Raw genomic sequence first — 23,718 nt, 5'->3', positions numbered from 1 at the left:
GGAATTATTTCGTTTTAGGCCTAGATCGAAGGTAGATAGTGCATGTATATTTATGTTTGTAGTCTGATTAAAACCAGCCCCCTTCTAATGGTCCCTGACGACGATAGGGGAAAAAAGGGGGGGGGGGTAATCAGACTGTCATGCATTCATGAGGTTTAAGTTTGGAATCTAAACAATCTAATTGTAAACAGATCTTTGATCCGCTCCGTTATTGTTATGGCGTTACAAACGTACAATGTTTGAATACAAACTAGAGTTTAAAATGTTTCTGAAATTAGTTGTTTAATATAACTGTCTTGGTTACTGGGAGTACAAGACCAACAGTCCGGTACAATAAATTTATTACCAGACTGTTAAGAGGCACTGTCCCTTGGTGCCCCTGTAATCAAGTCAACATTCATAGATCTGAACACTTCATACAATTGTTTTCATTTAATATATAATCATTCTATTCTAACCTCTCTGCATTACCATAAAACATTCAGCACAACTGGATCCTGCATGCACATGTGTTTTATACTTGTATACTGTACTTACTAAACTATAATTATATTGATTTAATTGATTACAATTTTATATGTATTCACACAACACTTATCCGCTGTCTCAGGAACCGACGTGTGAAGCAGTTGCATAGGTTATTTTATTGTATATATCATGTTGTTAATTTAAATCTTGTCTGCAATTAGTATTTCATATATAATTATAGATATGTGTAGTGCAGAAGTGTGAACTCTGATAGTATTAGTAATTCTGAATGATTGTTGTTGGGTTTTTTTTTCATGGCTGTACATGCCCCCCCCCCCCCCCCCCCCCCCCCCCCCAAAAGGAACCTTGATTGGCGAATAAACAATATATATAGAGAGAGTTAGATTAAAGAGACACTACAGCTCATTTTCCACATTTTAATAAAGTGTTTTTAAAACCATGTATTGATAAAATGATAAATTTCATATCGATACTGACAATTTTTAACAATTGGGATGCATCAATTTACTCTCAACTGCGCTTTGAAGATCGTTCGGAATTCAAAGGTTTCTTCATGCTGACTCGGACTTTTGAATGCTTATTTACATCACGTGGTTTTGAATGACAGTAAAGGTGTTCTGAAGGAAATTATTTAAATTCCCCTTCAAGGGGGTCCACACTCACCTTTCAAGTATAAGATTATTCCCTGCTCCTTATAATAAGTAATTATAAATCATTATTTCAATAGAAACCTTCCATGTTCCCACTGACCGATGTTTTTACAACTAACACGTGTCGTGTTCAGATAAAAATAGCACTTACTTTTAAACGTGGTGTCTTCGCAGCTAGTCTCAATGGCAGATTTAGGGGGCCAGGATCCCCCTCCCTTTTTACCCCACAGATTGTGAATGGAAATCCAAATTTTGCACCAGAATGGCCGATTACATTGGCTAATCTTTGACTTTCACACCCCTCTTCGGAAATCCTAGATCCGCCACCGAGTTACATGTGTTTCTCCGAGCTCTTTGTTTTCCAACGGTCAAACTGATACCAAGGTAAATTTTATTTCACGTATGAGTTTTATCTCATTCTAATTTTACCTCTTTTCTCACAGAATCTGTCAAAATTCTAAATCTATCAACTACACTTTCTCTCTCTGGACGACATGCTGCACTGTTTACTGTCTATGCGCATGCGTCTGAAGATTGAAAGGAGGAGACTCGATATTTTGTGTATAGGCCATCAAAAAGTATTAATTTTTACGTTAAAACGATAATATTTAACTTTAGATAAGTGTTAATTTCGCAAAGTTCATACTTTCAACAATGCAACAAAAATTGAGAAAGCGCTGGGAAAATTGTCATTTCATGATTTTTGCGCAAAATGAGCTGTAGTGTCTCTTTAAAACTAAAGTAAATGTTTCTTGGTTAAAATACATTGGTTGGCCTGCGTACATGTATCATGAATACATTTACATAATAAATTGTAATTTTCCCGCCGTGTTACTTCCCTTTCCAGTATCTAATTTTGGATCAATATTCTACATCAGTGCTGCGTTTGAATATTAATTAGATATAGCGTGTTTACATGCATATCGAAGATAAAACTGGACGGCGGTAAGAGGAAAATAAATGTATTGTGATGCCATGAGATTATTTGAAAGCTTTGAACAAGGCTTTATCTAGAAATCACTGTCCAAATCTTGAAATGCTCTTGAACAATACACTGAACTCGAGAAAAAACACAAATAAACAAAGTGTAGGAGTAGGTTTTCATCTTGCGGGCCATTTTTTAACTTATTTGCAAGCGGATGATGCAATTTGGACAGTGAATACTGGATTCTGTGAAACTTATACATTTCTATCATGTCATGTTTTTATTGGTTTATGTACAACTGGCTGTGCGCCGTGTCGATTTATGATCATCTATTTGCGTCTTGTATAATCTGGTCAAATGACGTCATATGATGAATGAAAATCTTTTTGTGGTGCTATAGAAAAAACAGTAATTTTTTTTTACCAAACTCAATGATGAACAAAAATTCATTTACATACTATGTTCTGAAGAGCCATCCATTCTAAATATAACTGGAAAATTTATTTTGAACAATATATGACACTATTTGTATATAACTATGTGTTATGTAATCACTTCTTTCTTTACTTGTATATGTATATGTACATTATTTGTATGTATTTTCATGCTGTCCCTTGAGGGCCCTTGATTGGAAATAAAAATATATAGTATATATATATATATAGTATAGTATATGACCCTTGACATCTTAAGTAAACATGCGAAGTGAAAGTAGAGGAGGCGTATATAATTATGTTGTGGTACTTGAAAAGTGTCTTTAGGTTTGTAATATTAATAAATGAACTACACCCAAAACAATAGGATATAAAGCTTCATTTTTCTGAATAATTCTTACACATGACCTTAAGTCACACACGCAGTTACTGCATTTTAAGGGGAATTGGACTTTTATGTAAATTGAATCATTGCCGTCAACCGGAATGCTTGAATTTGCTTAAATTTCTAATTTTATGAATTTTTCAATTCTGTAGGGCGTGTTTTTGGTCTATACCTATTTTTGGTGTCAATGTACATATGGCATTTCCACTGTAAAGTAGTTGTAATATTGAATCTACAACAATTATGCACATTGCTTAATTGTCAAAACCAAAAATCGCCAGAAGGGGGTTGGGGGTAAGCACATACATTTATCTGTATACAATAAGACAAATAAAGTGTGCAACTTGTTATGGTGTCTTTATTTACGAAAGAGGGAAGTAAAGTATTTGGTAAGGGTAAAGGTCATAAGGTTTGTTTGAATTTATGAAGGTTTTTAAATAACTGTTGTATAGCAATATCACAAAGATAATTTCAAGTTACATGTACATATTTAAATAAAAACAAAACAATCAAACATTACAAAAACAAACAAGTAATAAAGAAAGGGGTACATTGTATCAAGGAATAAAGGAGATGCTGAAAATCTCAATTCAAGAAAACATTGAATATTTGACTCAAACAGTTTTGTTACTATGCATACATTGTTGACAAAATGTGTGTAATATTGTCAAACAAGTTTCATGTTACATGCACTTACTGAAAAATAATCTTAAGATAAAATCAAACAAACGAGTAATGAAGAGAAGGGTATTAATAAATGAAAGATGTTAAAATCCCGATTCCAGAAAACATTGAATAATTGACGAAAACATTTTTATTACTATGAAATTGTGAAGATAACGAACAGTGACCAATATCATAACTCCTATATGTGTACAGTGTTGACAAAATGTATTAAGTTGCTTTTAATAATGTTGTTTTTCAAATGCCATGACCATTTACCAATTCAAGCCGTACTTAAGCAGAAAAGACACCTATTACTCAAATACATATTGAAAGATAAAGATTATTAATACTCAAAACGAAGAACACTTATAGCGGAATTTAAATCCATTATTTCTTACGATTGATCTAGTTCGGTAACGTAAAAAAATCTAATAGGTCGGTGTTGATGCATATTTTGCAGAGTTAATGATTTGAACAATATTATCGTATCCAGCATCCCTTGCCATGGATAATGGCGAGTGACCATGTCTGTCATGAAGATCACTATTAGCCCCCTTTCCTAATAAATATTGAACGATATTTTCGCGGCCATGTTTTGCAGCGCAGTAGAGCGGTGTTTTATGTTCAGAATTAAATGCATTGACGTCACTTCCTTTTTCACACAAAATCACGACTACGTCATAATGTCCATTTTCTGCCGCCCATTTCAGTGGCGTTTCTTTATGGTTATCTCCAAGATTGACGTCAGCGTTTTTATTCACAAGGTATGTCACAACGTTTTTATGGTTTCTTTTCGAGGCCCGAAGCAGTGCTGACTGTTGTTTTACGTTTCTGGTATTAACATCAGCTCCTTGCTCCACGAGAAGTTCTACAATAGGTAAACAACCCCGTTTTGCTGCACAATAAAGTGGTGATTTATTGTTTTTCCCTGCCTTATTTACGTCTGCGCCGCTTTTAACGAGAGCTTTAGCAACGGCCAAGTTGCTTCGCTGAGAGGCCCAATACAAAGGTGTCTGCTGTAGATTTGAGCAACTGTTTACGTTAGCGTTGGCACTCAAAAGTTTACCGACAACTTCCAAATGATTTCTTTTGGCTGCCCAATAAAGTGGAGACTCACCATCATTGTTGGAAAGGTTCACATCCGCTCCTTTTTCTATGAGAACTTCAACAACATGCAAATGATTTCTCTTAGACGCGCGAAACAGTGCTGATTTGTTCTTGATGTTTCTCGTGTTGACATCTGCACCATGTTCAAGAAGAAATTCTACCAATTCCTTATGTCCACGCTTCGAAGCACAGTACAAAGGAGACTTACTGCTCGCATCTTCTATATTAACATCAGCTCCCTTCTCGACGAGAGATTTTGCAATATCTAAATGGCCTCTCTGTGCTGCCCAGTACAATGCTGTTTTTCCTCCATCAGACTGATTATTCGGAGAAGCATTATGATTCAGTAACAACTTTACAATACTAAAATGACCCTTTTTAGAAGCCCAATATAAAGCAGTGTAGCCTTGACAGTCCGTTTTATGGACATTCGCTTTTTTGTCCAACAGAAACTTACACAGTTCAAAATGTCCTCTCTTCGCAGTTCTGTAAAGCGCCGTTCTGTTCTTTGTAGTTGTCCAATTTATGGAAGCTCCATTTTTGACAAGAACTTTAACAATTTTGAGGTATCCTCGCTTTGCTGCACAATAAAGTGGAGTTTTCCCCTTCGTGTCACACTGATCAATCTCAGCGCCATGGTCTATAAGATAACATGCTATTTCAAAATAGCCAAGTTGAGCGACCCAGTATAACGGAAACTTTTGAAACTCGTCAGTTTCGTTTACCGCTGCATTTGCTTCTACTAAGAGTTTGACTATGTCCAGAGACCCCCCTCTAGCCGCGTAATAGAGCGGAGTTCTCATCTTCTTGTTGCTCTCACTGACATCTGCTTTCTTGCTGAGAAGAAACTGAACAATTTCCAAATCATTGCCGATGATAGCGGCAATAAGAGGTGAATCGCCATTTTCCGACCTACACAAAACAGAAGCCTGGCGATTCACCAGGTATTCGACATCAGAATATGCACCAAATCGGCAAGCTAATACTAAGGGACAGCTTCCATTCTGATCTCTTAAATTGACATCGGCTCCCTTTTCCACAAGTGTTTTAATTGCACTGGAAAATCCTTTATAGCAAGAAATTGTTAATGGAGTAAATCTCTTATACTTATTTAAGTATATCTTCTCACATTGATCCCCGTCAATTTTGGCCAAGGAGAAGCATGAAGTATTGATGTTACAAGAATTCACATTTCCCAAAACAATCATCAAAGTTTCCTGATTTTCACTGAGGATTGCCAACATCAGCAGTCTGAGCTGCTCAGCATTTCTTGTTAAATCTGCATGACTTATCCAATGTTTATTGTCTTCTTCTTTATTGACTAGCTCCGTAAGAACGTCATGCAGTCCATATCCTATCACCCAACTTATGGCTTTGACCTTTCCCTCATGGTAAATGTAATCACCCTCCACTGTCTCCGTCCGATCTTCTAGAAGTTTCTCACGAAACCATCCGGCATCATTGCTCTTCAAAGAAATATAGTTCTTTGGGTTTTTATTAGATTTTTTAATCAAATAAGGTCTCCGTTTTACCAAAGTGGAATTGAAAAACGTTTTTACACGATCCTCTGATGTCATTTCTCGCACAGATCTCACAAAGGTTTCACGAAATCCATCATTTTTCCAACATTCGTTTGTGAATACATCAACATATTCACCATCATCTATATCAGCAAAAAGTCTGTCTTTCAATCTTTCGTTGTCCGTAAGTAAACACAGCTGTTCCCCATAAACATTTTTTTCTGTCTCACTTCTCACCAAACATTTTTCTGCGATGTAATTACAAGCCATGGATGCCAAGAAATCATCTGGGTGACTCTTCCCAAAATGATATGCAAGTATTTCATACACATAGGTGTGCTTAAAAATGTAAGTACTGGTGTTTCTCTTTTTTTGTAGCCATGCTGTTGTTTTTACTATTTGATCAAATTCCTGTTGAACCATTTCCATGGAGACACCCTTGTAGTATTTTTCGCATGACCTAATCACGGAGTTTTCTTTCTCAGAACAATTTTTGGGATTATTTAAAGGGTAATGCACGGGGCATTGTAGTGCACAATATACAAGACAAATATAGGTAAGTGGTCTGTCTTGCCTTAAAGAATCAAAGAATTCAAGAAGTGATGCAATGGGATTTTCAAAAATATCAGCCGCATGTGCTCTTAATTCATCAACCTCAAATAGAAGTGTGCACAATAGTGGAAAAGACTGGTTTATGCAACCCGCTAATAGTTTAACATCTGGCAGCAACAGCTGGTGATAACTGCAAAACTGCTGAAGCAGATTATTCCTCTCTTGACAACACAGGGAAATTGAAGGATCAGAAAGATTCACAACTTTCATCACGGACGGAAAATTGAATTGTTGCATTTTTCTATACACGGTAAGCCTACATGTTATGATAAGTTTATTGTATTTACTTCTCAGCAGTGTCTTGATATCTCGAAAATTATCTAAGATGTCTATGAATGAAATATCACATCCAAATATTCCAAAGGCATTATCAAAAATGTAAAGGTTCCTCTTGTCTGGATACGATTTGATATCTTGGAAAGTGAAAACTTCCTGTATGTCATAATCATCTGCAATCAGACTGTTAGCTACTTCATTCATCATTGCCGTTTTTCCACATCCGGGTTCACCAATTATAAGAACACAATTATTCTTTGCTATGGCGTCTTTTACAGCCATAAATGCTCTTGTTTCTTTGTAGAATGGGGACTCTATCGTAACAGGACGTACACCAAGATCACATACTGAAATATAAAGGTTTGTGTCTTCTTTAAAGTCGTTCAGTTCACAAATTTTATTGTTTTTATTTAAACTGTGAGATGAACGGATACGTGAAAATTCCAATTTAAGAATTGGAGAATTGTGATACAATCATGTGCAAGATTCATGATAGGAAAGTAAGACAAACGATGTTTCCAACCTATATATATATTTTTACAAACCAGCATTACCTTTCGGTGTCATAGAAGAGCTAGATTTTCGTCCTATTGATGTTTCTGGAATTTCAATATTTTCGTCAACCCCGTCTTCTTCAAATATGAAAACAAACTATTCATGCGTAAGTTTTTTTGATAGAAAATTATATAAAATATTCCCAAGCCTAAAGTCCACCATTCGTTGATTTTAAAACTCAAGTGTGCTATTGAAGGGTTGTGGAGTCTTGCTCTTTTCAATTTATCACCAAAATTTCAATTGATTAATCAATTCTAAAAGTACAAAATGTGAAATGGCACAAGAGGAGGCATGGATTATTGCAAACTGATCCAATTAATGATAGCATGCATATGAAATACTATGATAAAAGAATAAGTTCACAGCTTTCATTTAAAGAGATTTTCATTATGGACCCTTTTTGTCAGATTACCTTCCTACATGTAAAAACAAGCTATTCTACAATTCGCACGCAGTGTTATACGTTACTGATACCTACCTTCCTCTGATCCCAACAGCAGGTTTGTTGAACGTGTAGACTCTACAGAAGTGCAATATTATATTGTAACAGAACGTATTTCAATAATGTCAGACGCGCATTATCGACACCATTTACATTGATAAAATGTATGATGAAATTAACATACTTCCACCACCGCGTCTTCGGTGCCCGTGTCTTCTTCGAAGAAATAGCAGTATTAGTACTGAAAGGATTAAGATGACCACGACAGTTCCGACGAAAGCACCAGCTATCCAGACGCTACCACTTCCATCTGTGCTGGGTATGGGATATGCAGTTGTGTTAGCCGGTGTGAGCGTACTATCTCTATCCCTTGATTCCAAATAAAATAAACATAGTCATTTTATGAGACATTACGGAGGGTAACAACAAGTCAGATTTCTAATTACGTTTTGTTTGGACACTTTGGGTCAGCAACATAACAGCCGTTGATGGTGTTGATTTGCAAACAAGCAGGATCTGTAGTAAGATATACATGTACATTTTCATTAGCTCCCATTCTCAGTAACCCCGCCCCGTAACCTTTTATGGACAGACATGCGCACAGACATTCTTAGAACTTCCATGATACATGTGCAATGTGGTATCAGCTAGAAACAAAATTAAACAACACGTCGGTTGCTGTACACGATAGTTACCATGATAACTGTCGACAAGATCAAAAAGATATTTTAGCGCTACCTTGAATCACCAATATGACTTAGAAAAAGGAAGGTAGAATACGAATCAATATTTGTAGAGTGTAATCCGTAAAACATGAGGGAAGCATTTTATTTACCAGTGTCCCATGTACCACTGCATCAATTAAAAAAAAACCTGAAAATTACACAATTTCTTTCTCATTAATTTCTCTTTTTTGACAATTCACAGAAAATAGACAGGGAACTGTTCATAAAATTTCGATACAACGGTAATACTGAACGATATCTGTTTCCGTGTGTTTTGGCTACCATAGCAACGGGACCTTATCAGTAGAAAGTATTCAAAACACATGCGATGTAATTTGACGAATAATGATAAAGGACATTTGAATGTCATATGACGTGGAAATCTCTCACCAGAGGGCGTATTACGCTGCGCTACAACACCTGTCAACATCTGAATGTCAAGATTCTTGGCAAAACTTATTTCTACCTATTGCATTATAAAGTATGATTTTACAAGTTTTAGTGTTAAGCTTAAAATCTTACAGTAAGTTCACAAAAATAACGAATTCCATGATTATTCTAGTATTATTGGGTGAATGAATGAATGAATATTTATATAAAACCTTTCAATTTGCTCAGGTGTCTCATATTTACCAGCTTCTGCGTTTATAAAATTCAGACAAGTGTTTGATTTGCTTAGATATGATCATTACAGTTTGATATGCTAAGTTAGTTTTAGTACGTTTTGATATGATTTTTAGACGTTGACAGAGTGAAACGTAGCGGGAACGATAACTCTGGGTAGAGATTGATTATTGTCGTAGCAAGAAAATGGAACGCATTGTGAGGAAATTCCAAGAACGTCATATGCACCATATCAGTTTATATGATATAAACATAATGATCAATTCAATTTAACCAATAAAATTGCGTTTTACACAAATTAATCAACAATGGCATGCATTTTAGTTACTGATACGACAATGTTAAGGCGAATCTAGTTCTTTATACATGACTTACTTTTGTATATCAGATCGCTGAAGTAAGGGTCTGTCGGGCATCCCTCCCTAAACGTAGAACATTTCTGCTGATTTAAAGTTCCTGTACCGGCTAATTCTATACAGTTTCCTTGTAAAAGTATAGTGAAAATAGAAAATTGTATATCCGACGTTTATTTTATAAGAGCTGAAGACAGACTGAATCAATACTTTATAAAATATCTCAAATGAAGTATGAATCTTACATGGTCCTCTTAAATTCACTGTATCCCATTACCATTTTCAATGACCGTATAGTGTGTGTCAAAGTGAAAGGAATTCCATTGCCATCGAAAGCAAGGTTTTAAAGATTTGTCGAAATGGTCGAGAGTGCTGGTCACAAGTCGCTAGGAGATTTGGTTTTGCAGGTTGTGATAGATGGAGAGAGAGAGAGAGAGAGAGAGAGAGAGAGAGAGAGAGATATGGCATGTCAAACGTTGTAATATTTGATCTTTTTCATTTGTATTGTATAATATTTCATTTGTATTCTCTACTTTCCAATTGTATTGTATTTGGGTTTATTTTTTCCATTTGTATTGTATCCCAGGAATTGTTTATTTTTATTTGTTGTGAAGGATTTCATTAGTTAACGTTGCTTTGAGAATTGTTTACTAATGTAGACGTGCTTATCGCACGGGGCCGTAGCAAGGAGGGTTCTTTAACGTGCTAACACCTGCCGCAACACAGGATATCTATTTTTAAGGTCATATCGGAAAGACCCGTGACACTCACTTTTAAATGCCGTGCGTTTGGCAAAGGAGCAATCACTACCTATGTTTATGTCTTAGGTTTGATGCGACATGGCAGGAGCGGGGCTCGAACTCACGACCTCCCTCCCACAAACCCAAGCGATATATCGCTGAGCTACAGCAACCAGGTCCATGCAGGGTTAGTTATTTTAAAAACACGTAGCTAGCAATGGCGAATCCAACCCCAACCCCCCCCCACCCCCACATGATCTATTTTTATAGAACTGTCCAGAAAAGCATGCACATTTTATTTAGTCAGTAGATTCAGGGGACTTAAGCCCTTAGGTCCCCACCAAATGTTAACATCGAGTTTGATTTCTTACATCTATTCATTGGATTAATCTTGAGTTATCGTTTATCGAATTTGGTAATGCGCGATATGTTGAAGAGGTCAAGTTCAGGAGCCACGTTTCGCAGAAATGTACCGTATTTGCTAAATGCTCTGTGTACGTTTTGGAGCCCTCCATATAACTAGTAGTAATGAGAGTCTCATCCCACTGTTTGGAAACTATCTGGATCCACGCCTGTGATTGAGCAGAGGAGTTCGCATGCGCATACCGACACCGGCCAGTCGTATCATTGATAGTTATTGTTCATACAAAGATGATATTTGTCTGCTGATTAGCAGGTTTAATTCGTTCCTTGTTTATTTCAAGGAACTCCTGATATTCTAAAATCCGAACAGCTTTTCAGTTGTTGAATCTCTGATTTAATACTTCCGATGCATGTCATTGATATTTTAAGTGCGGTGTCGTTGTATAAGTTTCAGATACATGTGATGATAAAATATTTGATGAAAATAAGTGTAAAATAGTTGGTGAAAATGTTTGGTGAAAATAAGTTTAAATAGTTGGTGAAAATGTTTGATGAAAATAAGTGTAAATAGTTGGTGAAAATGTCTGATGAAAATACATGTAAGTGTAAATAGTTGGTTAATGACACTAGCTACAAATATGTTTCAGAAATGGAAATGGACACTGAATTTATGTTATAGAATATAAGTAAAATAAATACATTTTACCATGTAGAATTTTAATTTTATCCTTTGTTCATCAATTATGTCGAGTGAAGTAGGTAAACATTTGGTAGAGGTATATCTCAACGTTTGAACATCACAGCAATTTTACACAACTTCCTTAAACTTTAGTAATTCGATATTTGCACTAATTACAACCAAAATAACCCATGAAATATACATATCAACCCATGCATCGATATTTTTGTTTCTAACAAAATGTGCAATAAAATGTCAAATTATTTTAGTTTTATCATTGATTCTGATAAGCACATATTTACCAGGTTGAACCATAGGTCTGATTTCATCATAGCAGAACTCCAGCAGTGAAGTCTTGCTTTGATTGGGTACGCAGATGTAACGGTTTTTGACGATGTCACGACTGCAGTTTCTCCGCCTAGAGGCCGACTCCCAGGCCGCATCATCCGGAGGACATGATGTCACCGGATAAACAGGGTATCTGTATCCATGAAACATTTTTTTTATAGACCCTTCAACTGTTGGTCAAGCAAGACGGTTAAAACTGAAAACAGTACGAAAGACTATAAAGTCATTTTATTTTCATTCTTTTTTAGGGTAACTCATTAAACCAAAATTGTGTTAAATGACTGTTTAATATTAAAGCACCTGATATTGAATTCATGTCTCAATATGCAGACATGCAGATGACACAGCAGTAATTCTAGATGACTCTGAAAAGTCTCTAAAAGCCACCATAGATGAACTGAACAATTTTAATGCAATCTCTGGACTTAACATTAATTTTTTCAAAAACACAATTAGTATGGATAGGTAGGCAAAAATACTCAAATGAAATTTTATGTCAAGAAATGAACTTTCGTTGGACAACTCAATTTAAGCTTCTAGGTATCCATTTTGATGTTGACCTAAGTAAAATCCTCAAACTCAACTATGATAAAAAGTTAATTAAAATCAAAGAAATTACCAACCAGTGGAACAAAAGACATATCACTCCTATAGGTAGGATTACCCTAATAAAATCCCTTACCTTCTCCCAAATGAATCATTTATTTATTTCACTACCAACACCATCAATCAAATTCATAAAAGACCTAAATAGTATACTAGTATCTTATAAATTTCTATGGAACTCTAATATTGACAAAATCAAAATCAAATAAACCACGCAAGAATATGCACATGATGGATTGAATATGATTGACAGCAATAACTATATACATTGTACAAGGCCTTAAATCTTCCTGGATTAAAAGATCAATGAATGGTCGAAATGCAAATTGGAAAAAACAATTGGGTAAATCATTTAATACTGATATGATTTAAAAAACTGGATCAGACAACATCAACAAAAAATTCCACATCTGGATAGACACATTCCTTGTCTTTCAAAATATTCAAAATAACATGAAGTTACATACATGGGAAGATTTTATATCCCAGCTAAATTGGTTTAATAAAAGAATTTTAATATAGGGAAAAGGTTCCATTTTTATAGTGAATGGTTCAACAAGAATATAATATATATCAATGATCTGCTTGATGAAAAGGGATCTTTTTTTGAAAAGTTATTGCTTCTAGAGAAAAATTTTAATGTCAAAACCAACTTTCTGACATACCTAGGTTTACAGAAAGCAGTAACAGCTAGCATGAATTGTCAGAGAATTTAAAGGAAGAAGTGAACTATAAGCCTTTTATACCTTTTCATATCAAACTCTTTTGTTCATCCAAAAACGGTAGTAGAGCTATGTCCTATACCATAAACTTAGATGAAAATGTCACATCATTCTACAAACCAAAATGGAGAGAGTATTTTACCTTATCAGAATTAGATTGGAAAAATATTTTTCAGTTACCTTTCATCAATAGTAAGAGTACCAAACTACAATGGGTACAGTTTAGAATCAACCATCACATACTAACAACTAATACCTTTTTGTTGAAAATAGGATTCAAAGAAAGTAGATTATGCAGCTTTTGTAATACATATGAAGAGACAATATGTCTTATACTTTGGGAGTGTCCCGTTGTTCCAGACTTAATCAATATATTCTATGAGTATTGTCAGACAAGGGGAAATGTTATTCCAAGAAATCCATTAACATTTATCTTTGGACTTAACCTCGATCCTAAAACCAGTGGATCATACTTAATCTTTCTGATTTTTAAATCATATATTCATAGGAAGCCTGTTTGAATGAAAAACAATCTATTCACGAATTACTTATAGATATCAAAACACACATTTCAACATTGAAATATATGGCTACAAAAACTGTAAACTCGAAGATTTCAAAACGAAATGGGAAACTTGGACAGATATTCTGAATATAAGCACTGATAGCATTTTACAACAAAACATACAGACCCTGATTATTTGAATTCTTGACATTAAGGATTTATCTTGTATATAATCTCAATGCTTCTAACTATGACAACTCTTATTATTAAATTACCTCCAATCATGACAGCCTTATGTTTACTTTCCAACCATGACAACCTCTTTCTCTCTCTCTCTCTCTCTCTCTCTCTCTCTCTCTCGTATATAAATCTTGTCCAACATTAAAAAATAATTAAAGCACCTTGTATGAAGTGTGATTTCACCATCGAAAGATTTATATGTGTTTGGTTTTAATTTTTGTGCGATTTTTCCGGAATAATAAAAAGAGATGTTTTGTTTACAAATCAGAGATTTTAAAATGCTCGTTTTGCTGTGAATTGATGTATGGCATGAATTTCTCATAAAACTTGCCTAAAAGGCTTAGATAGACATTGTAAATTTTTCAATGAAAATATATCTAATGGAAAACGTCATTTGTTAATATATCTTTTAAATGTACAGCTAAAATATTTTAAAGTCATTTAGAAAAGACTTATCGCACAAATGTATTTTAAAAAGAAGTTAAAATGAAATAGCCATAATTCAGAAATATTGCAGTTTTTAAAATTTGAACCAGGCCCCCAATATTGGAATCATAAAAAAGAGAACATTTCAATCGGAAACCTACATTCCCTTGATGTAAAATAGTTTACAAAATAAATGAATTCATGAAGGAAACTATTTCTTCTTGAAAAGAGCATAAAATTCGCAATAATATGATTATTCTAGTAATTTCAACAATTTTTGAACGGTATCGGTACTTTTTTCTTTGGTTTAGTTCAAATCTAAAAACTAGCGATATATATCTGAAATTTGGTTATTTCATTTCAATTTCTTTTTAAGAGATACATGTATTTGTTTACATTATCTTTTTTTTTCCTAAATGACATGTTTCTTAAAAAAATTTAACAGTGAATTTTCGAAACATTAACCGAAAAAAACCGTTGCAATTTTCGTAGATAATCTTTTATTTAAAATAAAAAATAGAGCATTTACGTGAATTTTCTTCACAGGTTTTATCAGATATTTACATGTTTATCATGCATTAAATCAACGTCAATGTGAGATTTTAGAATCTCTTTCCTGCGAACAAAACACCCTTTTTCTCATTCCGAAAAAAATCCTCAAAAATTCATATAAAATAATTGAGAACTTGTATCACTCTTTCGATGTTGAAAGCATGCTTCATACGAGGTGCTTAAACGAGCCATTATATCAAAAATTAGTGTACTGAGTCACCTGGGAGAGGGAATGAGTAACAAAATACCCTCAAATGTAAGCGTAATGCTTATCTATATATATATATATATATATATATATATATATATATATATATATATCAACAAAGACGTATATATACCAGCTTTAATTTCCTGAACTTAATTTGGATTGTTGTCAAAAACTTAAACAAACCGTATTGATCAAGCTAACCGGAGCATATAAATGAATTGTTCAGTTCTGATACGTATATCACCAAACATTCTGTATCCAAAGATTTGGTAACTTATAAAGTACATAAATCTATTAAAGCGAAAGTGGAATCCGCTCGGGTAATACAACAAGGAGTTGATATATGAACATAAATGTACAAGTATTCAGTCGATTGAATCCTACACTTATACCACCTGACTATTTCGCTCATCGACATGAAATTTGCAATTAGCAATCGAAAAGAAAAATGATATTCCTTTGACGAGGTATAGTAAACAGAAATTTAAAAAATCACACTTACCATATATTCACGCAATGAATGAGTGCGATATAACTTCCTCTCTTCGTGGATATATTTCCCCTTGACTGCTCATGCATAACTTCGTAATTTTAAATGTTTAAACATCCACAGTAGTAGGATCGAGCAGAGTATCGATCAATTGCTACACATTTATATACAAGAAGAGAGACAAATACGGCGCGATTTGAATATTTGTAAACTCAGTGCTCGCTATTAGAGTCGCCTCCCTTGCACCATAAATACTATTTATTTCGTTCGCGCTTTCTAACTGAAATAGGAAGTAATTTCAAATGAAATTATTCTGACTACCTTCCTTTTAATGAGAATAACGGAAATATAAAAAAAAAAAAAAAATTGAATTCAGCTTTGTTTGAATAAATGTGGTTTGCTTACATTACATGTATGAAATTTTTTATAGACGGTGAAAGAGAAAACAGGGGGTGTTTGTTATGATACAACAAAGGACAATCACTGACTAATGAATTTAATGATTTGATGAAATAGAACTTTTCGTGATATTCAAATACCCTCTTCTCTCAGAGATCCAATAGTCAATCAAGATTTTCAGTAAAATTGTTTTGGAAACGGTTGCCAGTTTGTGCAATTAACTTTATACAACACACTTAAAACACATCAAATTGTGAGCATTCTTTATATATACTCGATACATTTCTCATTATTTCACACATAATCTGTATATGTATAGCGGTGTTTTACTGCCAATAGTATATTAAACGCAGGTGCCATGATCGTGCGGCTGAGAAGTAACCGTCCGTTACCCCCCCCCCCCCCTTCCCCCTAACTTGTTTCGAAATCGGGCACCTGATGCATTTTATAGACCATATTTTAAAATGAACACTGTCAAATGTATCAAACCGAATATCAATCTGAATTTCAGAATTATGAACTGTAAATTTTTATTTTTTTTATTTTTTATTTTTTAATTTTTTTTTTTTTTTTTTTAAATTTTAGATCTCAAATTGATTTTTACATTTTGACATAAAAGAAATTTAGAAAGTACGTAATTCCTGGTTCAAGACGAACATTTTATTTCTATCACGGTTTGCACATTTATATAAACATTGTCAGCTTGAAAAATATAGGATATGTATTTCCCCTTCTATTTCCTGTACGACTTAACCGTTGAATATGTTTGATGACAGATCTTGTGAACATGTCGATACTTAATAATTTAGCCTTAGGATCGGAGTTTTGAATACATATTCAATTTCTTTGCTATATTTTTCAAAACATGCGGTATTTACACATAGACATTAAGAACTTTAAAGACCCGTATGCTCTGTTCTTTGATAAATATTTACATTTTCAATAATGATAATAATAATAAAATATTCATATAGCACGCACCCTTTTCATACACTATGTACGCTCAAAGGTGTTTTACAATGCATATATACCTTACTACAGAATGTTATACTCATAATGCACAGAAAATAAATAAAACATTAAAAGGCTATGACAGCCATTTCCTCATGAATGCGCTGCAATAATAAACAATGCGCTTAAGAATGTTGAGGAATAATATGTGTTACGTCCACATCATGTGTTTTAACGACTGGGGATTTTGTTCGTGTATCTTGTGTGGTCCTCTTAAATGTACGTTAACTGTATCCCATTTCCATTCTCAATGACCGTGTAGCGTGTGACAGCGTGGCGAGAATTCCATCGTCATCGAAAGCAAGGTTTTTTTTACTTGCCTAGATGGTCGAGCGGTCTAGCGCGCTGGTTACTTTCTGCTAGGAGTTCAACCCCGGGTAGGGGCGGTAGGGGCGGAAGTGGGTATCCAAATAAAGTGAAACTGTCTGTGCTTTATCTATCTATCTATATATTCTACATTTATTTTCATTTCTGTCAAAATCCCCAGGCTGACCGACATGTGGTCGGACCGGGTTCGAGTCCGCCGATCGGCAACTAATTTTCTAAATCCATTAAGTTGTTTCGGTATATTCGACATGGAAATTTTGAACAAATGAAAAGAATTAAAGACACTCAAAAGAAATACTGATACTGTGTATGTTTATGTGTGAAAATATTAATATCAAATATATCAGAAGACATCAACTGGAAGAGTGATTAATAATACCTGATAGTTAATTCATAATTATATATAACTTGGTTTGGCATGTTACACTATATTGCAATATGCTCCGTCAACGAAATGTACATGTAGCTAGGAGGGGTATGTCTCCCCCGACCATGCTTACCCCTTCAATCCATCATTGACTTTGAGTTGTGACATAAGGTAATTTCACCTTTCTAGAATACTTATCTTTTGGTTTGTTGATATGTATCTACCAAGCGCATTTATATTTACACTTTCGCAGGCAAGGATAAGAATAAGCAGTTACTACAGAGCCCGGAAGTAATATCTTTGGTTAGGCGTCAGAAAAGGTATCCTCGCGGCTTCAATGAGAATCTCTACAATATACAAAGCGCCCAGAATAAACCAATTAACGAAAGTCTTTTTACTTGCCTAGATGGTCGAGCGGTCTAGCGCGCTGGTTACTTTCTGATAGGAGTTCAACCCCGGGTAGGGGCGGTAGGGGCGGAAGTGGTTATCCAAATAAAGTGAAACTGTCTGTGCTTTATCTACCTATCTATCTATCTATGGTGAAATGTTGATAATAATTACAATTTTTTGACATTGATAACAGGTTACTTCTCATTACCAGCTCGTTAGAGTTATCGCGCTTTGATGACTCTTCTGCGTCATTGGTAAGAAAATACACAAGTCTCGCGAGCAAGTGCGATATTACTGGGACATAAACGAAACGGTCATAGCACACCCCCCCCCCCCCCTTTTAAGAGTTAAAATACATGGTGTATTTTTAAATAAAATAACATACATTGGTCAAACTGCATTTTTCAAATATTCTAACACAATCTTATTAAAAATGTTACATGTTTTTAAACTCCACCACACCTATTTTAAAAATTCCAAACAATGATGTTCTCTGTCCTAAATCCATCAATATTTTGTAATTTTCAAAATAGCTTGAATGCAGTTTGGAAACGCATTAGTTGTGTTAATTAGTGTTATAAACGTCTTTAAAAACGCAGTTTGGCATATATATAACTTGTTCTAAAATATGGAAATTGAGGGGGGGGGGGGGTGTTCGTGTACGATTACCAAGTCCATGCCATATGAACCTGTCCTAATTGTATGATAAAATAGAATGTCTTCATAGTCTGACAGAATAACTTTAAAAACATATTACTCACATTAAAAGTTGTTGTGTTGGATGTGCATATAGGTTTTTCCCTTCACAGTTCTTCTTGCGATCGATGCTTTATATCGGTCAGATTTGACAGATCTAGTACCTGCACTCACTCACATAGTTTAATAAGTTCGTCTGTTTTCTTGTGAGAATAATCAATTCCTAAATTTGACTTTAGAATTTTAATCAGTGTTATGGTTTGCAGTCGGTTATATATAATATGTATCCGATACCATAATTTATATTATGTATGCCTAAGTAATGTTTACGTATGGTGTCCCGGTAGCACGACTTTACACGCCTTTAATTTGAAGAGTTCCACTAATGGAAATGATAAGTAACCAAAAAAGTGGTTAAAATGATGTAATAGAATAAGTATTCATAACAATTTCATGTAATTGTTTCTTTAAAAAATATACAAAATGATTGTGAAAAATAAAGGAAATCTATCGCATTATGGACTTGATAAATAATTTAGTGAAAAGTGAGTTATTACCCTTGGATTCAATATTTTGAAACATTTAATTGATTATTCATATATAACTTAGACTTTTTAAATATATTATGGTTAACAAGGTCTTTTACAATAACTATTGAAAAAGACTTTAACAAAATTCATGTTCCTGCCATGCATAAATCTTTATTATCAAAGCATTGACTGCGAAATCTGATAACGTTACAAGCAAACTCCCCGTCGAGGCCTCATTACGTCACAGTGCCTACGAATTTGTGAGCAAACGAACTCTGGTGGAAGTTTGCGTTACAAGAGGAAGTATCTGAGCCGACGAAATGTCGTCACCAGCGTTATTCATTGTGACATCATCAATCACAGATGAGCCGTTTGACTATGACGTCAAAGATTTCTATGACATCACAATAGAAAATAACCATGGAAAATGATTACCTTCTGTCTATGAAAAAACTTCGATGTTTGCAGGTTTTTTACGATTTAGGAATTCTTCCACATAGATTAAGTGAGTTTTTTTTTTTTGTTTTTTTTTTTACACTTTCCCCACACCAAGCGGAGTTTCATATATTCAGCAATAAAAAAAATCTCAGTATCTTTTTCAATGAAAGTAAATGAACTATAAATGAAATACACGCACCAATTATTGCGAGCATAAAAACTACTTATTCTGCATCTGCCATCCATGCTAAACTAATAAAGGTAATATTCAATAAATTAAAGTAGCATTCGTTGATGTTCAAACATCCTCGGGCATTCTAATTTAACATGAGTTGTTGATGTTTTTCAATGTTTACATTAGGATGTTAAAATAAAAATGATTTTTTTTGTTGTTGGTTTGTTGATATGTATCTACCAAGCGCATTTATATTTACACTTTCGCAGGCAAGGATAAGAATAAGCAGTTACTGCAGAGCCCGGAAGTAATATCTTTGGTTAGGCGTCAGAAAAGGTATCCTCGCGGCTTCAACGAGAATCTCTACAATATACAAAGCGCCCAGAATAAACCAATTAATGAAAGTCTACTTCCAGGCGTCCAATTTACGGAGATTTCAGAGCAACCCTCAGGAGAGGGCGGTATAAAGCGATGGGAATCAGACGGGCCAGGTTGTATTCCTTATTTGGAAAAAACAGAGGAAAGACGTACGTCAATTCTGTTACCAAGTCATTCTCAGTTACTTAGGCGGCCGAAAGCAAATACCCTTACGATGTTAAAAGAAAAGGATTTGCATTTGAAGATCTTCACAAAGCAGTTAATCTTTAAAGACAGAAACTTTCCGCCAATTGAAAATCAGTTTATATACTATCTTATGAACTTCCCTCTCCTCTTTGAAGAGAAGAAAAAGGGCGTCAGAGTTATAAAGCAAAACAGAACTCCACAACACATATCTGCTATATCTCCAGAACTGAAGCACGGAATTCTGATGAAATATCGCCTGTTTAATCATCGGCGCGATTTGAAGGAACTGGAAAATGAAGAACCGGGTGTGTTTGAAACGGAATTGTGGGACGATGTGTTTGACCCAACAACCTGGGATTGTAATAATTTTTCTGGCCGTTTTACAGTTCGCACCAAAACAAGAGAGAAACAAGGAGACGAAGCCATTCATCTCTGATGAATGTAACAATATGTTTCTACTCTTTTCTGAAATCCGAGTTTCAATCAAGAACTTCTTTTTACACAACATGTTCAGTGTCATATAAATCTGTATTGATATATCAGTGTCGTATAAATCTGTATTGATATATCAGTGTCGTATAAATCTGTATTGATATATCAGTGTCGTATAAATCTGTATTGATATATCAGTGTGAAGTTCGAATAAAGTTTCAGTTACTTTTTGTCGTCATTCGAAGCGTGGTAAAATATATATAGAAGAAAAAGAAAGTTTCCTTTTGATAATTTATTAATTTGTTCCTTCCACGTATGGTGGTCACGTATGTTTTTCATATCTTTTAACCAAATGTATATATATTATAAAAATTTAATTTATGATCCCTTGAGTAAGTCTATTGTTGTAATACAATGCATGATTGTTAATAAATTAGTTATAGACTCTACAATACATTAATTACAGAATCACACGACCATTTCTAGACAAAACATACAAATTCTTAAAATAACACATTGGCAATAAATAAAAAATATACACTAACATGAACATTCATTCACAAAGCTCACCCATGACTACTACAGTGTCATATCCTTGGTCACACCGCTCATACATAACAAGGTCGATTGATAGTTTGAAGATAAGTATGTTATATACTAGAGATAAATAAATGTATATGTATATATATATATATATATATATATATATATATATGACACCAACTGCGGAGCAAGTTTGGTGCCAAAGGACACATATTATAAAACATAGAACGGAGAGACATGGTGTTTAGTAGCAGTCCAGCTAAGAATTCTGAAATATTAGAAGTAAGCGATGTATCCTGAATGCCCTTACAAACGAATACCTCTAATAAGTGATAGTAGTAAAAGTGTGCGTCAGGAAAATTCTCATCATGTTTATATAAAGTTTGCTCATAAAAAATAACTGGCGGAATTTTTCCTGCTTTTTTATATGTGCATGCAAGGTGAAGATAACGAACAGTGATCAATGTCATAACTCCTATAAGCAATACAAAATAGAGAGTCGGGCAAACAGGGACCCCTGGACACACCAGAGGTGGGATCAGGTGCCTAAGAGGAGTAAGCATCCCCTGTTGCCCGGTCACACCCGCCGTGAGCCCTATATCCTGATCAGGTAATCGGAGTTATCCGCAGTCAAAATCAGTGTGCCAAGAACGGCTTAGCAATCGGTATGAAACAGCATTTGACCCAATGCGATTGTACTGACGAAGTAGATCGTTATAACGACCATAGAATTTGCGAAATGCTGACTTCAATCGAGACTGTTGAAATCCCTGTACTATCAATTTGTTAGTCAGTAGCTTACCTCGATTTAAAAACTGACTATACATGCATGTATATGCATGAAAGTCATTGGAAAGTTAAAAGTTGGTGACTCTTTATATAATTGAAATCTGAGGAACGCTTTGTTTTTATTTTACGCTCCTTTGAGAATTTTTTACTCATACAGAGACGTCACTGGCTGTAAGTGAAGACAATGCATATAGCTCAGGGATGTAACACGGACAGCTCTCTGTCTTGTCACTGTCTGATGTGAAAGGTGACCTCGGTTTGTGAGGCCTCATCCGAAAGATTCCTGACTTTCACTTCTGAATATCGAACATTGTCACTTCCTATGTTGACGCGGACAAAGTATGAGCAGGGCTCGAACCAACGACCTCCCGCGCACGCAGTGAACGCTCCGGGTACTACCTTCCGCTCACGCAATGAACGCTCCCGGTACTACCTCCCGCTCACGCAGGGAACGTTCAGGGTACTGTGCAATAGAGATCGATTTGAAGAATGTTATCTCGAAAACACAAGGGTCATATACTTGAAAATACATTTTCAATTTTGATCTTATCATCAATAGATTCCCAAGGATTTTTACATTAACTGTTACTTTTAAATTGAATGAATAAAATGCCAATGCTATGTTAAAGGATAAAATGGCACGTGGTTGAAACGAAACCACCATGCAGTCAATAGTAAAATATAAGTAAGTCATTTTATTTTCGTCAATCGCTGATAACTAACTATATAATCGGCATACCTTATTTACTTATATTTACTCGGTATGTGAGATATACCATTGTCATGTTTCACTACGGCATATCTTATTTATTTATATGATTATCTATAATCGGCATACCTTATTTATTCACATGACTATCTTTTTATTCAGAGGGGGTGAATAACCCTTTTCTGGTAACCTATTTACTTCCCCAGACCTAGAGTACTAGGTGTACACAGTAATACTATAATGGTAGTACTTAAGATAATTTAAACTGACTAAATACCCAGGTTAAATATTTGTTTTTAAAATCAGACATACAATGATAGCAGGGGAATTATCACCTTCCTTAATTACACGCAATGTCGAAAGATATAGCACAATGAATGAAAGGTGAAGATAACGAACAGTGATCAATCTCACAACTCCTATAAGCGATACAAAATAGAGAGTTGGGCACACATAGACCCCTGGATATACCAGAGGTGGGGTCAGGTGCCTATAGGTGGAGTAAGCATCCCCTGTCGACCGGTCAAATCCGCCGTGAGCCCTATATCCCGATCAGGCAAACGGAGCCATCTGTAGCCAAAACCAGTGTGCCAAGAACGGCAATAGGATGTGATACATGTCTTGGATACGGATAAAGTGTGTGACTTTTAGAATTATGATGAAATTGGCAATGTACAAAGATGTATAAAAACACAGTAGTATG

The 23,718-nt window shown here is 34.8% G+C and overlaps 2 protein-coding genes and 1 long non-coding RNA gene across 4 annotated transcripts; 2 read left to right on the top strand and 1 right to left on the bottom strand.

Annotated features, from left to right (window-relative positions):
• Window positions 1-3,226: 3,226 nt before the first annotated feature.
• LOC125676113 (uncharacterized) lies at window positions 3,227-15,945 on the bottom strand. 2 transcript variants are annotated; one of them, XM_048914020.2, is made up of 8 exons: window positions 15,658-15,945; window positions 11,848-12,089; window positions 9,786-9,893; window positions 8,508-8,577; window positions 8,246-8,430; window positions 8,098-8,139; window positions 7,619-7,696; window positions 3,227-7,411 (listed from the first exon to the last, which is right to left on the bottom strand). In XM_048914020.2, exons 2-8 carry the CDS (start codon window positions 12,041-12,043, stop codon window positions 3,978-3,980), a joined length of 4,113 nt encoding a protein of 1,370 aa, XP_048769977.2. In that variant the 5' UTR covers window positions 12,044-12,089; window positions 15,658-15,945; the 3' UTR covers window positions 3,227-3,977. The 2 variants fall into 2 exon arrangements, with proteins under 2 accessions (XP_048769977.2, XP_056015959.1); XM_056159984.1 differs by lacking the exon at window positions 15,658-15,945 and adding an exon at window positions 13,246-13,312.
• LOC130053215 (uncharacterized) lies at window positions 6,939-8,148 on the top strand. The gene is made up of 3 exons (XR_008801737.1): window positions 6,939-7,038; window positions 7,369-7,424; window positions 8,027-8,148. It is a non-coding gene; the product is annotated as an uncharacterized LOC130053215 (long non-coding RNA).
• Window positions 15,946-19,279: 3,334 nt separating the features above from the next.
• Window positions 19,280-21,258, top strand: LOC125676137 (uncharacterized). The gene is made up of 2 exons (XM_056159993.1): window positions 19,280-19,870; window positions 20,248-21,258. The coding sequence occupies exons 1-2, from the start codon at window positions 19,786-19,788 to the stop codon at window positions 20,976-20,978; spliced, it is 816 nt and encodes a 271-aa protein (XP_056015968.1). The 5' UTR covers window positions 19,280-19,785; the 3' UTR covers window positions 20,979-21,258.
• Window positions 21,259-23,718: the final 2,460 nt, after the last annotated feature.

The sequence above is a fragment of the Ostrea edulis genome, chromosome 3 (genome assembly GCF_947568905.1).
Source record: "Ostrea edulis chromosome 3, xbOstEdul1.1, whole genome shotgun sequence".
Taxonomy (NCBI): domain Eukaryota; kingdom Metazoa; phylum Mollusca; class Bivalvia; order Ostreida; family Ostreidae; genus Ostrea; species Ostrea edulis.
The sequence above is the reverse complement of the archived record's forward strand: the minus strand, read 5'-3'. Positions and strand labels throughout refer to the sequence as shown.

Bases quoted from the DNA above. Each gene is read 5' to 3' on its own strand.
- LOC125676113 (XM_048914020.2), bottom strand. From the start codon at position 12,043: ATGTTTCATGGATACAGATACCCTGTTTATCCGGTGACATCATGTCCT. The intron at 8,431-8,507 runs GTAATTAGAAAT...TTTGGAATCAAG, and splicing joins CCAAAGTGTCCAAACAAAAC to GGATAGAGATAGTACGCTCA. The intron at 7,697-8,097 runs GTAGGTATCAGT...TCATATTTGAAG, and splicing joins GCTGTTGGGATCAGAGGAAG to AAGACGGGGTTGACGAAAAT.
- LOC125676137 (XM_056159993.1), top strand. From the start codon at position 19,786: ATGGAAAATGATTACCTTCTGTCTATGAAAAAACTTCGATGTTTGCAG. The intron at 19,871-20,247 runs GTGAGTTTTTTT...ACACTTTCGCAG, and splicing joins AATTCTTCCACATAGATTAA to GCAAGGATAAGAATAAGCAG.